Raw genomic sequence first — 18981 nt, forward strand, 5'->3', positions numbered from 1 at the left:
AGGAGATCATTCCTGATACAGGAGATCATTCCAGATACAGGAGATCATTCCTGATACAGGAGATCATTCCAGATACAGGAGATCATTCCTGCCCACTGCCATAAGACTTTACAATAACTCACCTCTGGCAAAATCCATCACAGTACAATAACACTGTTGACTGTGTTTCTTGGTTGCTTGTATATTATATGTATATTATATATATATATATATATATATATATATATACACTGTTCTGTATGTATATATATATATATATATGTTGACTGTGTTTATTGGTTTGTTGTGTATAATATATATAGATATTTAATGTACTGTATATATACTGTATATACTGTGCATTTTATATTTTATATTTATATTTTTTACTGCTATTTTATCTTATTGCTTTTCTATTATATATTCTATTCTATTATTTAATTCTATTGTTTCTATTATTGCTTCTGTATGTATGCTGCTGTGGCGAAAAAATTTCCCCTCGGGGATTAATAAAGTATATACCTACCTACCTACCTACCTACCATTATCTTTATTAGCTCCATTAGCTTTATTAGCTTTATTAGCTCCATTAGCTCCATTAGCTTCACTAGCTCCATTAGCTCCATTATCTTTATTATCTTTATTAGCTCCATTAGCTTTATTAGCTTTATTAGCTCCATTATCTTTATTAGCTTTATTAGCTCCATTAGCTTTATTAGCTCCATTATCTTTATTAGCTTTATTAGCTCCATTATCTTTATTATCTTTATTAGCTCCATTATCTTTATTATCTTTATTAGCTCCATTAGCTTTATTAGCTCCATTATCTTTATTAGCTTTATTAGCTCCATTAGCTTTATTAGCTTTATTAGCTCCATTATCTTTATTATCTTTATTATCTTTATTAGCTCCATTAGCTTTATTAGCTCCATTATCTTTATTATCTTTATTAGCTCCATTATCTTTATTATCTTTATTAGCTCCATTATCTTTATTATCTTTATTAGCTCCATTATCTTTATTAGCTTTATTAGCTCCATTAGCTTTATTAGCTTTATTAGCTCCATTATCTTTATTAGCTCCATTATCTTTATTAGCTTTATTAGCTCCATTAGCTTTATTAGCTCCATTATCTTTATTATCTTTATTAGCTCCATTAGCTTTATTAGCTCCATTATCTTTATTAGCTTTATTAGCTCCATTAGCTCCATTAACACAGATCCTTGTTTAAAGATGTGGAGGCTACCTCCAGCCCGGCGCCGGCTCTGACGGCGTGATGTCATGGACTCCTGATTGACTGGGAACAGGAAGTCTTCTTACCAGCGTGTTGTCAGCCACGATGTACAGCTCCATGTATTTAGTCGTCCCCCACGTGTTCCTTTTAACCTGACGGTGCACACAGAAGGAAGACGGGAACACGTGATGAGCATCGGATCATATCTGACATATCGTTGGTTATTGTAGAAACACGCAGCCTGTCACTCAGGAAACGGGTGAAACATGTAAAGACTGAACGGTTGTTGATGTGCTGCTCTTCACTTTGAAACATCAGTCGGACCTCCTTCCTCTCGTCTTCCTGTTTGTTTGCACTTTTCTTTAAATTGTTCTCCATATTTTAATGTGGTTCTTCCTGCAGGAACGTGATGAACTCTGGACAGCATGTTAGGCTGTATACACACACACACACACACACACACACACACACACACACACACACACACACAGATACACACACACACACACACACACACATACACACACAGATACACACACAGATACACACACACACACACACACACACACACACACACACACACACACACACACAGATACACACACACACACACACACACACAGATACACACACACACACACACAGATACACACACACACACACAGATACACACACACACACACACAGAAGTCTCTGAATATCACAATGATGAACATCACGATGGATCAGAGAAGGAAAATAAGAAAACTAAAGGATAAAAGTTTGTCTGAAAACAGATGAAGGCAGACGAGGATCCTTTCATCACGGAGAACTGCGGAGGAGTAAATTAGACGAGTTCAGTTCTTCTCTGTAAAGAAACAGGAAACCGGCTCGGAGTCTCGTTTCAACCGATGTCGGACGGAGATCGCAGGAAACTGAACAGAGCAGGTCGGCCGGGCAGGAAGTCTGTGAGCGGGAAGAGAATCTGCTCCATTTTCAAAATAAAACACATGCAAACTCGTGACCCTTAAACACATCCTCCATCAGCGTCGCCCGGTCCGGAGAAATCACTTCTCCCGCTGCTAAATAATCTGGAGGATTCATGCTTTGAATAACTAAAACACAGCAGCTGTATTAACTGTCTGCAGGCTGCAGCACGAAGTAGGAAACGGTAACAAACACACAACACACACAGAAGAAGCCGTTTAACAACGTTTACCAACGATACAAAGTTGTTCCAGATGCTCTTGAACGCACCAGGAAACGTTACTTCCATCACATGCTGATCCGTATTTTCCCAAACAGTCTGTGCGGTTTTTAGAGACACAGACCTCAAGTTTGATCTCACAGGAGGACTGTTTGGACTGATGCATGATGGGAAACGTTGTGCGAGGCAACGTTAGCTTCTTATTCAGTCTTTTTCTTCGGTCGGTGCAGTTTTGTAAAAACAATCAAAACAAAAAACTCACTAGTTTTGACCGTGTAGTTCTGGAGGGTGTTTGTTTGGTGACATTTTATCTTATAATGTTTGTCTGGCTGAGAAAGAGAAATCAACTTCCACCCTGTCTGTCCACACGGGGGGGCGGAGACTCTGCTGAGCACTGAGGGGAGGAGCCTATTGTTGTCGTCTCCCTCCAGAGACACAGATAAACTACTGAGCATGCTCAGTAGGCATCCGGCCAGCAGCGTGGGAGCAACACAGTACAGTGATAAAATGGGGATAAACTTCATCATGTGAACTCATTTGTTTTGAATGTGACAGATTAATTTACATGTAAAAGTCCTGCTTCAAACAGAGTTAAAGTCGTCAAGTTGAACTACTGATGGTGTTTTTGGAGAAGCAGCTGAATATAAAGAGGCTGTTAGATGGAGTCATTGGAGGCCGACTCACCCTGGAACGAAGCGGCCGCAGCAGGTCGGCGACGCCGGCCGCCCGGTGACCGTCGTGGCCGCAACTTCCAGCTTTGATGGACAGCTGGTCGGCACGCAGCAGCGAGTGGTGAAGAGGATTCACGGCGCTGACGGGCTCCAGGTAGAAGGAGTCAGTGGAGTTTAATGAGATCAGGCCCCTGTGACAGAAGAAGGGAGAATAGATCGAATAATGGAGCCGTCCATCTCAGGCGCAGTAGTGAACGGATTAACTCTGAAGTTCAGCCCTTTCATATTTAGTTCACCACAAACATGCCAAGTTTATTTTTCCCGCAATTTTCAATTATAAAATCCACATAAAAATCTGTTTAAGTGGAATAATGAATGTTTAAATTATTGTTATCAGACCTTTTAATTCTTAAATATCAACATTGGTTAAATCAGAAATGTATTAAAAACTTTAAACCCATCACAGCACATTAAAAACTATTTTAAACGTACCCTACAAGGACATTGAATCATTGTTGTGTAAAAGCAATCAATCTCAGATCAGGACGGAGAACAGAACCGAACCAGCATCCAGGAACATAAAGACAACCACAAACTTCCTCTAACGTTGACCTGTTTACTGAACAGGCTTTTCAATTAATTCCTACTAAAGCTCGAACTTGATGTCTCTGTTATTGGATCAAATTCACAAATATATTTTTAGGGGCACGCATCCCGGGGACGTCAGCGTCTTCAATCTGAGCCTTCGATATTCAAAGCCGTTTAAATCTGCTGCCTGGATCCCTGAAGAGGATCAAATCTGGAGTTTTCAGGACTTTCTGAAGATGAAGGAACAAGACGCAGAGTTGTGACACTGTGAATTCACCTAAACTCAAACACATGAAAGAACTCCTGTCATTGGTTGGAGGAAGTCATTTCATTACATCATCATTGCAGCTTCAGCCAACATGGCTCAGATTAGCCACGCCCCCCAAAATACATCATATCATTAATGACTACTTCCATCGAACCAACACAGAATAACTTATTTGAAGGTGGTAAACAGTACATGACACTAACATGTATGTGTACACACACACACACACACACACACACACACACACACACACACACGTGTATAATAATACTAATTATTAATTAACGGTGAGAAACATGTTAACGAGCTGTTTGTCGAGTCGAACTTTAAGAGATGAACTGTAATATTCTGTTTGTAGAAATGAGGGATAAATTCTGACGAGGCGCCGCGTCGCAGCAAAGCGTGAAATAGACACGCTCGGTGCAGTCGAGGTAACGCTGTCCGGTAATCTGCCTCACGCAAACTCTGATAAATATACATTTGTTTCTTCTATTAGGACCACATGTATTTTAAACATGCATGTTTCCAGGGATGCAAATAAAGCAGCAAATTCTCACATCTGAAAACAGCCGCCAGCTCATTTTACAGCATTTTTATTTTAAGATCAGTTTTATTTTATTTATGTAGCGCAGAACATAATTCATCTTATCATCGCAGGGCTGTTTAAATAACTTCTTACAATGTTATATATAAATTTGAAAAATGTAATAACTCGATGATCAACATCGTTGCTGATCACAGATTTAGATGAACGAATCATTATATCTTTGTGTCACAGATTTCACAGAGTTCCTGACTGCACACATGCAGCGAGAATCCTCTCAGTAAAGTCAGGTAACGAGCCTTTAAATATTATCCTCAGATCATGCAGATCATGCAGATCATGCAGATCATGCAGATCATGCTGCCTGGTGTTCAACCAGCTTCTCATTCTCACTGCAAACCCCTGTGTTTGTGCAGATTACTGAATCACACCTTCTATGGTTCTGCTGGGTTTAACGGTTCTGCTGGGTTTAACGGTTCTGCTGGGTTTAATGGTTCCGGTGTGTTTAATGGTTCTGCTGGGTTTAACGGTTCTGCTGGGTTTAACAGTTCTGCTGGGTTTAATGGTTCCGGTGTATCGGTGCTGAGTCATCAGACGGTACCTGACTCCAGAGCAGGTGCTGACAGCGACCCAGGAGTCGGGATGTCCTCTGACGCGTCCGTGGTAGAAGCAGTGATCCTGGAGGAGGCAAGAAGTCAATCAATGTTTTTATTGTTTTGTTTGTTTGTTGTTTGTTGTTGTATCAGAGAGTTTGAATAGGAAGCAGTCTGATAAACAACATCAACATGTCAACAGAAATAAACACGGCTGAGCTTCTCTGAGAAGGATAGTGGATGTGATGCCTGATTTCTTCAATATTCTGCTTTTTAAAACAACTTTATTTCCATTAATGTGACACATTACAACTCAGATGAGCTCAAAACACACATAACAAAAGACAAGAGGAACAGCTGGACCATCTGCTGACCAATCAGGAGGTCAGAAAGAGGAACAGCTTGACCACCTGCTGACCAATCAGGAGGTCAGAAAGAGGAACAGCTGGACCACCTGCTGACCAATCAGGAGGTCAGAAACCATCGACCGCCACACTTCACCTTCCTTTCATTCTCACTGTGAAACGTCATGTTTGGAAAGTTACATTCAGATGAACTCCCTTCGTTTCGTCCTCCACACTCCAACTATGGTTGAGAATGAGTCGGAGGAGTCGCGGCGCTGAGCTCTGATTGGCTGTCAGACAAAGCCGGCAGCTGTTGGAGCATCACAGACAGCCGTGTTGGTTTAAACTGCTGTCACAACAGCTGCTATTATTGAGCGGCAGGAGGAGCCGGCAGCTAGCTCAGTCTGGTTGGAACAAAGATATCTGGTGAACAAAGATATCTGATGAACTAAGATATTTGATGAACAGAGATATCCATGGACTCCTTTTGGGACTCCCAAACCGGTCCAGCTAGCCGCCGCTAGGATTGTAAGTGCGTGACTATCCGTGGTGTTACGGTACGGGTGCTCGGAGCGACCAAAAAGGACCAAAAGAGACCCGACTTCACCAAATGGGTCATTTAATAGAACTATAACAAGTAGAAACTACATTATATTACATATTAGATGAAATTCAGTTCTAATTCTATATTCCCATTGAGGAGGTGGAGTGATGTTTCTAGTGATGAGCAGGATGTGATGTCATGATGATTTGTTCCAAATGTTCATTTGATCAATCAGATCTCGGGGGCGGAGCTACTGGTTGTATAATCAGAATTTTGAACTTTCCTGTGAGAAATAAAGGTCGAAGCCAGGAAACAAGGGATTAAGTTATTTTTTTTGAAGACTATTAAATTAAAACCAGACAAGCTGCCAGAACACCTGCGTCATTCTGCTCATTACAGTTTTCTGACTTCTACATAAGGGAAGAAAAAAAGAGACATTAAAGTAAATTAACACTTTCAACTCCACCTTTCAAGTACAAAGGTATCCCACCTTTCATGATTTCAAAAGCAGCTGTGCCTCCGGGCCGAGTGGCGGACCAGTGATGTTGAAAGAGGATTCACCACCACCGGCTTTAATTTGTGGCTGCATGTTGATTTTTGACTATTCAGAAGTCTGTCGGCTCATCAGAGCGTGAAATGAGCTCTTTCATTTGAGCAGCAGCAGCGCTGGTGAGAGCTCTGTTAGAGCCGATGCACCGATCAGCTGCCAATGAGAACTCTCCCAGTGATTTACTCCAGTTTCATGTGCAGGATGAAGTCATGTGTGATGAAGTGAAGAATAACCTGCCCTCGACTGTGCAGAGAGCTGCAGAGGTAGAATCCCAACATCTTCCCAACATCTTCCCAACAGCTTCCCAACAGCTTCCCAACATCTTCCCAACATCTTCCCAACAGCATCCCAACAGCTTCCCAACAGCATCCCAACAGCATCCCAACATCTTCCCAACATCTTCCCAACATCTTCCCAACAGCATCCCAACAGCATCCCAACAGCTTCCCAACAGCATCCCAACAGCTTCCCAACAGCATCCCAACAGCATCCCAACAGCATCCCAACATCTTCCCAACATCTTCCCAACATCTTCCCAACAGCTTCCCAACAGCATCCCAACAGCTTCCCAACAGCATCCCAACAGCTTCCCAACAGCTTCCCAACAGCATCCCAACATCTTCCCAACATCTTCCCAACAGCTTCCCAACATCTTCCCAACAGCATCCCAACAGCATCCCAACAGCTTCCCAACAGCTTCCCAACAGCATCCCAACATCTTCCCAACATCTTCCCAACAGCATCCCAACAGCATCCCAACATCTTCCCAACATCTTCCCAACATCTTCCCAACAGCTTCCCAACAGCATCCCAACATCTTCCCAACATCTTCCCAACATCTTCCCAACAGCTTCCCAACAGCATCCCAACAGCTTCCCAACAGCATCCCAACAGCTTCCCAACAGCATCCCAACATCTTCCCAACATCTTCCCAACAGCTTCCCAACAGCTTCCCAACAGCATCCCAACCTCCGACCAGTTGAAGCATCAAACATTCTGCAGGTCAACAGTTTGAAGCCGGTTCGGTTGAACAGTTTAGGATGATGACTTTTGAACTGGAAACAAATCTGTGTTTGTTTCTTCGTTCCTCATTGAAACTACTTTCCTGATTCAAAGTCTACATTCAACCGAGAACGGCGTTCAGAAATCAAAGTGCTGAATGACTCAACAATTTAGAATTTTTGAATATGATGCTTAATTACTTTCTAAATGAAAGCCACTAATGAGGCCATTGACATGCATAAAAAAAAATCTGAAATAAATTTACTTCAGCATAAACCGAAATATTAAAATTATCTTTTAATTTTCACTTTTGAATCAGTCGACAAAATGAAATTGCAAATTAGATAGTTGCATTTACATTTGAACATTAAAATTAAAACTATTTAAAAAGATTTAATAATGGCCAATTCCACAGGACTTAATTTAACTTTTTTTTTTAATTACAACGTACAATAATTTGTTTTGTCAGTGAAGTTTTTACTTTGGAAGTAATTATTAAATCTCAAACACAAAATTAAAAATGTACTCTTAGAATTTCTGTGTGACTTTCTTTGTGAAACATTATGCACAGAAATGAAAAGTGAAATTTTTACTTTATTTGAGTGTTGGCACTCAAATGCTCAGATGACATTGTTTGTACAAATTATATATTATTCAGTGGTAAGATCACGTTTGTATGAAACGTCATAAGTGGATTATTCCAAATGTGAATCCTAAATGATGAAGTCTACAACCTTCTAGATAGCTAATCTTTTTAAATTCCATTACGATATAGTTTAGGGGGAGAAATATGAGAATATATACACGAGGAAGAAAGTGGTGCTATGATGAACCACCTGTTGGTGTTCTGCTTCTACTTACAGTGTAGTTGTGGCGGGTCACTGTCACCGGCTGGCCGAGCTCGGAGTAGTAGGTCTCCGTGAAGTCTGGAGCCAGAAGCTTACTAGAAAAAAGAACAAGAGAAAAAGGTAAATATTAACATTTAACTTTAGAACACATTTATAGGAAACATTTTACAAACTGATTCTTCACTATAGAAACTTGATATCCACGGCAACCAGATGGAGAAAAACAAAGGTCCAGTTGTAATATCTGTTTCACTGACAGATGATGTCACGTAACAGCATCAAGCGACGAGTGCACTGCCTGGCCAGCTAATCACATTTGCTGATGTTATTAGCTAATTTTATAAACTAGACCAGCATGAGTGACAGCTGACTGCGCAGTTGCCTAGCAATAACAAAGGCTGTTTCCTGTGCTGATTGTTGAACTTAATTGTAATAGTCGAGGCAGAGCGGTAGATGAAAGGTTTGAGTGCTGCACGGTGAGTCGGGTAAAAATCATACGGAGGGCATTTTTGGAAATGTTCTTATCTCACTTCTTCCCACCATCATCAAATATATTTAGCATATTACTCATGTTCAGAAAAATATCTAAAATAATATAAACTAAAATTAAAATGCACCATCTAAGTATAATTTAATTACAGCCTTACATGGGAAAATGACACATTCAAGTATGTTTCTTCTCTTTGTGCAGTCAGACAGCTGATCTCTTCTTCATCAGTAACTGGAGGATATTTTACCCCGGTATCACAGCAAAACGTGAAATAGACACGCTGGTCCACTATGGCAAAACGTGAAATAGACACACCTACAAGTAGCTCCGCCCCAGACATCTGATTGGTCAACTGAACATTTGGTTTTAACACGAGACGGAGCTAAAATGTTAAAAATACAGGAGTCCATGGATATCTTTGTTCATCAGACATCTTTGTTCATCAGATATCTTTGTTCATCAGATCTTTGTTCATCAGATATCTTTGTTCCAACCAGACTGAGCTAGCTGAGAAGTTCAGTGTTTCCATGTCCTGTATTTATTCAGTTTGAACTAGAAATCCTCTCTGTTGTTAGGTGGTTGCTAAGGGTCCGACTACTTCCTGTAGTAGTAAACATTACATACGTTACATAAGAGTCTACTGACGTGACTGATTGTTTTACAGTTCTTAGTCATATCCCGTGCGTTGCCATGGAAACGGGATTTTACAAAAAGTTTTACATTTTGAGAGCGAATTGCGCCACAATATGAACACATTTAGATTACATATTTTATTTAGTTGTATAATAACAATATTACACTCGATAGTACTGTAACGTCATTATTAAATTACACCCTCTGGTGTAATATTGCGTAACTGCAGCATGTTTCGGGGCTGCTGGTTGAAGCACTTTCAATCTGTCCGTCTCGATGAGCCTCGGACAGAAAACAAGAAGCTCCTTCACCGTTTCTGTTCCAGCTCCGAGTAACGACAGTATGGGTTGAATCTCATGCTACACATGACTTCTGAATCTCATCTTTATAAAAAGTGCAAACTCAGACATTGATATTCTCAATGATATTCATAGCTTCTTCAGTTGCTTTCTGACATCTACTTGATAATGATCCTGATATTTCTGAGCTTGATTGCAAAAAGCATAATCTCCTTTAAATTAAATGCTGCATCAGCAGGATAACGGAGTTGAGCGGAAAATATCCAAACGCCTCATCGTGATTATATCAGATTTGATTTAGTCACTTATCTCATACAAATCCCCCCCTCCCCACTTTCTGTTTCCGCTGTAGAGAAAAGACGTCGCACTGCCGGAGATAAAGAAATGAGATTATTGTTTGATGGCTCCTCAAAGGTCACCTGACAACAACAAAAAGCATTGGCTCCATTTTAGCCTTCAGGAGAAAAGGTGACATTTGTCACGTCTGGGGACGATGGAGGCGGTCGACAAATGCCAAGACGTCCCTGGACGAAGGCTCAATGTTAGAGATGTATGGATCCGTGGGGCCACCAGGACGTCTGGCTTGACTCCACCTCCGTATGCGAGAAATACGGACCAGGCAGCACAAACGAGCAAATGGAGGACAGACATGGAAAAGATGAGCCCAATCTCCATCTGGTCCCGGGGGCCCTATTGTATTATTCATGGAGGGGGTTTGTAATGGAACATAATCCAACTTTCTTACCACCTTTTTACTGCAGACAATTTACCGTGCTACATAAAAAGACTGTCTTTGGTTGGCAGTCCTCGAAAGTTAATTCGATCGAAGCTGCTGCACCGACGGTTGTGCGTGAATTCAAGGACAGTATTTACACTGAATGTTCATCAAAGGCAGCGGAAAGGAAACGGCTGATTGCTTTTCATAGCAGGTCACCGACTTTCAAAATATCTCTTATGGCTTAATTAAAACTTGGCAAAGTGTGATGATCCTCTCTGCAGAAACTCAGAGCTCACCAGCTCGCTGCAGGTTTCAGAGATCAGCGACTGTATCTGAGAAACGACCTTCGAACTTAAAGATACAAAGAGCTCAATTGCTAACGAAGAAGTCCTTCAGGTTCTGGAGGTTTTGTTGTTTGGGGACATAATTAGTTTGTTTGAGCTTCACTCACCAAGAAGTTTCTTCATAAAACAGAGTTTACGAAGATTCTGATTGTCTTATTTGTTCTTCAGTAAGAACACAATCTGCACACTGACGCACATCTGAGAGCTGAAGTGGTTCAGCACTCAGCATGTAGAGGTTCATGCAAAAAATATATAATATTAAGGAACTTAAATTAGATAGATAGATAGATAATAGACAGACAGACAGACAGACAGACAGATAGATAGATAGATAGATAGATAGATACTTTATTAATCCCACAGAGGGACATTTTTATGCCACAGCAGCATGTACAGGGCAAAAAATTGAATATAATTTTTTTTTTTTTTAAAATGCACATTCTATACAATAAAATAAAATAATATTAAATAAACTAAACTAAATAAAACTAACCTAAACCTAAACAACAGTGCAATGGATTAGAACAAAACAACATACAAGACAGCAGTGCAAGGGAGTTATTGTTGTGTGATGGATTTGACCAAAGGTGAGTTATTGAACAGTCAGGAATGATCTCCTGTATCAGGAATGATCTCCTGTATCTGGAATGATCTCCTGTATCTGGAATGATCTCCTGTATCAGGAATGATCTCCTGTATCTGGAATGATCTCCTGTATCAGGAATGATCTCCTGTATCTGGAATGATTTCCTGTATCTGGAATGATCTCCTGTATCTGGAATGATCTCCTGTATCAGGAATGATCTCCTGTATCAGAAATGATCTCCTGTATCAGGAATGATCTCCTGTATCAGGAATGATCTCCTGTATCTGGAATGATCTCCTGTATCTGGAATGATCTCCTGTATCTGGAATGATCTCCTGTATCTGGAATGATCTCCTGTATCAGGAATGATCTCCTGTATCAGAAATGATCTCCTGTATCAGGAATGATCTCCTGTATCTGGAATGATCTCCTGTATCTGGAATGATCTCCTGTATCAGGAATGATCTCCTGTATCAGAAATGATCTCCTGTATCAGGAATGATCTCCTGTATCAGGAATGATCTCCTGTATCTGGAATGATCTCCTGTATCAGGAATGATCTCCTGTATCTGGAATGATCTCCTGTATCAGGAATGATCTCCTGTATCTGGAATGAGCTCCTGTATCTGGAATGAGCTCCTGTATCAGAAATGATCTCCTGTATCAGGAATGATCTCCTGTATCAGGAATGATCTCCTGTATCTGGAATGATCTCCTGTATCTGGAATGATCTCCTGTATCAGGAATGATCTCCTGTATCTGGAATGATCTCCTGTATCAGGAATGATCTCCTGTATCAGGAATGAGCTCCTGTATCTGGAATGAGCTCCTGTATCTGGAATGATCTCCTGTATCTGTCCTTGTGACAGCAGCTGGAGGAGTCTTTAGGAGAAAGTCCTCCTCTGTCCCTGCAGCAGGTGGAGAGGGTGGTCAGGATTATCCAATATGGACAATAGTTTGTTCAGCGTCCTCCTCTCCACCACCTTTTCCAGACTGTCCAGTTTGTAGCCGATGATGGAGCCGGCCTTCTTAACCAGTTTGTTAAGTCTGTTGGTGTCTCCGGCTCCAATGCTGCCCCCACCACCACCACCTCTCCCCCCCTCAGCAGACTACTAGAAGTACAGTTCACTGGCCACAACAGATGGTAGAACATCTCCAACATCTTGCTGCACACATTGAAGGATCGAAGTTTCCTCAAGAAAAAGAGTCGACTCATCCCCTTCTTGTAGACAGCGTTGATGTTGGTCTTCCAGTTCAGTCTGTTGTCATGGAGACACCAGGTACTTGTACTCCTCCACCAGGTCCACCTCCTCTCCCAGAACTCTCACAATGATACTTTATTATAATCTATATTTGTGGGGGACCGTGTCTCTGTCAGACTTCCTGGATGTCCTGGACCATCTGAGATCAGACAGCTGAACAGGACCTGGAGCTGCTCCTGCAGAAAGTTCTGCTTCTGAGAGCTGCTCCTGCAGGAGGTTCTGCCTCAGAGAGCTGCTGCCTCTCATCTCTAATTAAATGATAAAAATCAAATCTTTATAACGTACTGCAGAAGCAAATGTTCAAATGTTGAATACAAACGAAGGACTTATTGAACACGTGGACATGTGAGTGCTGCCTCACCGATAACGGCTGTAATGTGTCAGAGAACTCCAGATGAAAAATCAAGATATTGTTTAAGTGACTAGTTTTCAGAAAGGAGGATTTTTCTTAGGAGTTTTTCTCCGGTTTCTTTTTTCTGCATTTGAGTCCTCCATCAGAGAGGACGTGTGCACATCTCACTGAGCCACATGCTGCACTGAGCGCCAGCATCCAGCATCCAGCAGGCACGCTCATTAAAAAGTGCCAGTGGATGTGAGTCAACGCGACAGCAGTCCTGCTACTAAATAATTACACAAACACACCCAGCTTTTGTCTCTGCCTCGGAGCATCGATTGCAAAGCCGCACAATGAAGCTGGAGTCAAACCACTGCGCTACTTCCAACAACAAAAGTAATGGGCTCCTTTCGTGGCACAAGAAAAGGAGACGGGCCGCCTGGCTTTGGTGAGCCGACATCATTTTCTCTAATGAGCTGGCCGAGAAGATAAACAGCTGGACACAGACGTTTGTGTGTCCCTGTACACGGTTTACTTCTGTGGCTTTCTTAGCAGAGCTTCTATATCTCAGTTAAACAAGCTGCAGGAGAAACGGTTGGAAAAACCCACATAGACATCAACTAAAGGAGCCTTTAGGGTACACAAAATCTACTCTATTATTGTACATTCAAATGTCATTTTTAAAAAGGGTGAAACATGTTTAGACACCTTCTTCTTAGTTTTCTGGAGGTCCATCTGAAAATAATCCCTCATTCATTAGAAAAGAAGATTCAAGAAGACCTGTTTTTGGGGGCGTGTCTGTTTGATTGACAGGCCTGTGGTGCAGTCAGGTTACAGCTATCGGTGGGCGGGACGTAGTATCGTCAGGTTTCCAATCAGATCGGTCAGATCCACCACTGGCTCCTCCCCCAGCTCGTCCAAATATGGTCACTATTATAATATAGTGTCACTATAGTCCAAACTAACAAGATGGTGACGGACAGAATCTGAACTGGAGGATTCATAACGTTCACAAACCAACGATGACATCACTGATGGTTGATGACATCATTGATGGAGGATGACATCACTGATAGTTGATGACATCACTGATGGTTGATGACATCACTGGCTTCATAATGTTCACAAACATCGCTGCTGGTTGCTGATTGGTTCTGATCCGGCGCATCTCATAGATGAAGCTGCATCATAACAAACAGTAATAATGGCCAAAACAGTAAAAGTAATCCTGAGGTTATTTATCTGGAGGTTGCTGTTCTCTTGCTCTAATAGAAGTGTTTGCCTGCAGCTGTTTACTCGGCGAGTTCTCAGAACCACAAACCCAAATGTCAACAGCACACAGACTTCACCTTTGTCTGATGGAAACAGGCCTCTGTTATCAGCTGACTTCATGAGCGGCTGTCTAAAGAAACTCATCACATGGAGACGGCTGAGAGAATGAGAATGTTCCGCTGTCTGGTTGAACGGGCCGCCGCCGGGCTGCCGGGACTGATGGGTGACGAGGGAATACCGGAGTCAGTGAATGGCTCCATTGGAGGAAAGCTCTTCATTATTGTAGTGAGCGAGCTGAATGGAACTATCACATGCTAGATATTAAACACAGGCAGAGCCGCAGGTGGAGCTGCTCAGTCCTCTCTGCAGGCTGACGGACAGCACTGTAGCTTAGCTTTAGCCTTTAACCTTTAACCCCAGGAGGGAATGTGTGCCAACTTTGACCTCCCGAGGCCACAAACCATCGACACGGAACTTCTAATCTGTGTGGCTGCACACTGAAAGGGAAATTGGATTAAAGCATGCAGGAGGAGGGGGAGGATGTGTCTTTGATCGTATCCATGGTGATATCTGGTCGACTCACAAATGTACATGAAGATCAGTTGAACATGCATGCCTGACAGCAGAGATCTCAGCCTGCAGGGAGCATCGATTATCATGCCGGTCTGGACTTTAAATGAAGTGTGTCCGCTGTGTTCAGCTCCTTCACATTCAGTCGGATGAAGCTGGTTTGTTTTTGGCTGCTGCCGGTCCTGCATGTTTCCAAATGTGTCACGTTCAACCCAACAACTCTCAGAGGTTCCTGAGGAGGAAATAAAATGCAGCTCCAACAGAAATGAAGAAGAAGAGACCGTTTTTCACGACTATAAATTAAACCTTCGTGTGAATCCTTTGTGGCCGGTTGCCTATTAAATCCTCTGAAATTGTAATTAAGTGTTGTGGCTTCATTTCTTCTGACCTTTTTACTTTATTTGCATTAAATCAAATTGCATCAGTTAGTCATAACTTATTACTACTAATTTCTCTTTACGACCAGAAAGAGGAATCAGACGAGAAGTCTTAAAAAGGAACTGCTGAACATATGAAGTCATGCTGCAAACAAACAGGAAGTGAGCGCTGAGCTGCAGGCTGTCGTTGAGTTTCTGCTGTTTTTCGTAACTGCAGCAGGAAGTTAAAACGCCTCATTTCTCTGAAACAGAAACGAATGATCTCAGCAGGATGACGTCAACCTCAAACTCTTATTCTACAGAACCACCTGGTCCATGTTACCGAGCAACCAGTCAACACTTAATATGAACTGAATCAGGTTTTTAAGTGTTCATGAATGACGTCACAAGAGTTTGAAAGTTGAACAGGCAAAAACAGAAAAATGTGAGAGAGAAATCAGCAGCATCAACGAGCCTCGTTTCTTCTGGAAGGTCATAAAATTATGAGAAAGAAAGAAATGCGGTCAAAGTCGCACACCATCAGTTCACATCATTTATCCTCCGTTACAGAAAACAAGATCCCTGTTTGAGCAGCGGAGGCCCGTCGGAGGCTTCATCCACCTCCTCCTCCTCCTGCTCCTCCTCCTGCTGCTCCTTCTTCTCCTCCTCCTTTTCCTCCTGCTCCTTCTCCTGCTGCTCCTTCTCCTCCTCCTTTTCCTCCTGCTCCTTCTCCTCCTTTTTCTCCTGCTCCTTTTCCTCCTGCTCTATCTCCTTATCCTCCTCATTCTCCTCCTCTTTCTCCTGCTCCTTCTCCTCCCCCTCCTCTCTTCCTTCTCCTCCTCTTCATTTTCCTTCTTCGTGCATCTGAGCAGCGATCGTGTACTTTCCGGCTTCACGGCACTTTAAGTCGAGATGACGGCTGACAGGATTTTCTGGAGCTTCTTTGAAGCTGCAGATTACAGTTGTGTGAGAGGACAGTTTGTCTTCTCCTGCTGTGTCCTTTGTTTGGGCCTCAGGGACTGTTGGGGGGGGGGGGGGGGGCATGCCAATGGTTTGTCGAAAGGGTTTAGAGGTATCCATATTTTCAGAATGTTTTTTTCTTTATAACCCAAAACTAACTTCTGAGCTCATTAGGTGGAGCCATCAGACGCTACGAGCGTCGTTCAGCCAGCGCTGACGCAGCGTTCAGCTTCACACGCTGTTCAATAAACAAATATTTGTCAGATTTGTTTATGCTGCTGTGGAGGAGAGTATTCAGGTTATAATGCTGTGAAACTCCACAGGTACTTCCATCATCACCGCTCTCTTGTTTCTGGTTGTAATCTCTGCCGTCTGTAAAACTTCTACAACTTCAATAAAGAAACGTCCACATTTGAATCCTGAAGTTAGTTTTGGTTTTCACTTCTGGAATAGTTTCACTTTGTCTGTTCTTCATGAATTCATCCTCACTGGTCGAACATGAAGTCAGTTAACTGGGAGCAGAATATTCTGTCAGCAGAAGGAAGAGAAAGATGCCAAAGATCATTCATGTTTCCAGTCACTCCTGGAAATGATATTTTTTAGAGATATTAATGTTTGCAGAGTCGTGCTGCTTGTACCCGATGTACTCGATGTACCCGATGTACTCCGATGTACCCAATGTACTCCGATGTACCCGATGTACCCGATGTACTCCGATGTACCCGATGTACTCCGATGTACCCGATGTACCCGATGTACCCGATGTACCCGATGTACTCCGATGTACCCGATGTACCCGATGTACTCCGATGTACTCCGATGTACCCGATGTACCCGATGTACTCCGATGTACCCGATGTACCCGATGTACTCCGATGTACCCGATGTACTCCGATGTACCCGATGTACTCCGATGTACTCCGATGTACTCCGATGTACTCCGATGTACTCCGATGTACCCGATGTACCCGATGTACCCGATGTACTCCGATGTACCCGATGTACTCCGATGTACTCCGATGTACCCGATGTACTCCGATGTACTCCGATGTACCCGATGTACTCCGATGTACCCGATGTACCCGATGTACTCCGATGTACCCGATGTACTCCGATGTACCCGATGTACCCGATGTACTCCGATGTACTCCGATGTACTCCGATGTACCCGATGTACTCCGATGTACCCGATGTACTCGATGTACCCGATGTACTCCGATGTACCCGATGTACTCCGATGTACTCGATGTACTCCGATGTACCCGATGTACCCGATGTACTCCGATGTACCCGATGTACCCGATGTACTCCGATGTACCCGATGTACTCCGATGTACCCGATGTACCCGATGTACTCGATGTACCCGATGTACTCGATGTACCCGATGTACTCCGATGTACCCGATGTACCCGATGTACTCCGATGTACCCGATGTACTCCGATGTACTCCGATGTACCCCGATGTACCCGATGTACTCGATGTACCCGATGTACTCCGATGTACCCGATGTACCCGACGCACCCGATGTACCCGACGTACCCGATGTACTCCGATGTACCCGACGTACCCGATGTACTCCGATGTACCCGATGTACTCGATGTACTCTGATGTACCCGATGTACTCCGATGTACTCCGATGTACCCGATGTACCCGATGTACTCGATGTACCCGATGTACTCCGATGTACCCGATGTACCCGACACACCCGATGTACCCGACGTACTCCGATGTACCCGACGTACCCGATGTACCCGATGTACCCGACGCACCCGATGTACTCCGATGTACCCGATGTACCCGATGTACTCCGATGTACCCGATGTACCCGACGTACCCGATGTACTCCGATGTACCCGACGTACCCGATGTACTCCGATGTACCCGATGTACTCGATGTACTCTGATGTACCCGATGTACTCCGATGTACCCCGATGTACCCGATGTACTCTATGTACCCGATGTACTCCGATGTACCCGATGTACTCCGATGTACCCGATGTACCCGATGTACTCCGATGTACCCGATGTACCCGATGTACTCCGATGTACCCGATGTACTCCGATGTACCCGATGTACCCGATGTACTCTATGTACCCGATGTACCCGATGTACCCGATGTACTCCGATGTACCCGATGTACTCCGATGTACCCGATGTACCCGATGTACTCTATGTACCCGATGTACCCGATGTACCCGATGTACTCTATGTACCCGATGTACCCGATGTACCCGATGTACTCGATGTACTCAATGTGTGCCGTCTGCTCTTTAAACAAACGTGTCTTCGGGGGTTGGTGATGTGGAACGGCTCATAATTCGCTCGATGTTTGATGAAACACGATCAGTGTCAGCTGTTTCTTCCACTGGTCACATGATCCAGGAGAAGGAGACAACTGTTTCACACAGGAGCTGCAGGTAAATAACGCCTCGTTTAACTGTGAGGCAGGCAAATATGCTCTGGTGCAGCCCCAGAATAAACAAATAAACAAACAAACAAACAGGTAGAAATGAGCTTCACAGGTCAGATATTTACTAAAATGTAGTCGAAGGAGATTTCAGGCAGCAGATGTGGAAGTCGGAGAACTTCCTCTATGTTGAAGGTTAAAAACAGTTTCACACTTCTTCTGCCTACAGAAATGATTTCAACTGCCTGAAATAGAAACGGTTTATTTACCCAACAACTAATGAGACGACTTCTGTTACAGACTTCATTTCTTCCAGCGAACCATCGTTGAGCAGTTCTACAGAGATCGTTTCACTCCTTCGTGTCTTTGAGAGTTTTTATTGGCCAGCTGAAA

General features: G+C 43.0%; 1 protein-coding gene across 1 annotated transcript in view; it reads right to left on the bottom strand.

Annotated features, from left to right (window-relative positions):
- The window catches only part of adam19a (ADAM metallopeptidase domain 19a), a 100021-nt gene that overhangs the window by 29347 nt on the left and 51693 nt on the right, over positions 1–18981 (bottom strand). The window contains exons 4-7 of the mRNA XM_069177879.1: positions 8365–8446; positions 5072–5148; positions 3084–3261; positions 1300–1365 (exon numbers count right to left, since the gene is read on the bottom strand). Of these exons, the coding sequence (XP_069033980.1) occupies positions 1300–1365; positions 3084–3261; positions 5072–5148; positions 8365–8446 (403 nt within the window). The remainder of the gene's footprint in view (positions 1–1299; positions 1366–3083; positions 3262–5071; positions 5149–8364; positions 8447–18981) is intronic.

The sequence above is a fragment of the Embiotoca jacksoni genome, unplaced genomic scaffold (genome assembly GCF_022577435.1).
Source record: "Embiotoca jacksoni isolate LCO1_2020_lvr unplaced genomic scaffold, fEmbJac1.0.p SCAF_78, whole genome shotgun sequence".
In the NCBI taxonomy this organism is placed as follows: Eukaryota; Metazoa; Chordata; class Actinopteri; family Embiotocidae; genus Embiotoca; species Embiotoca jacksoni.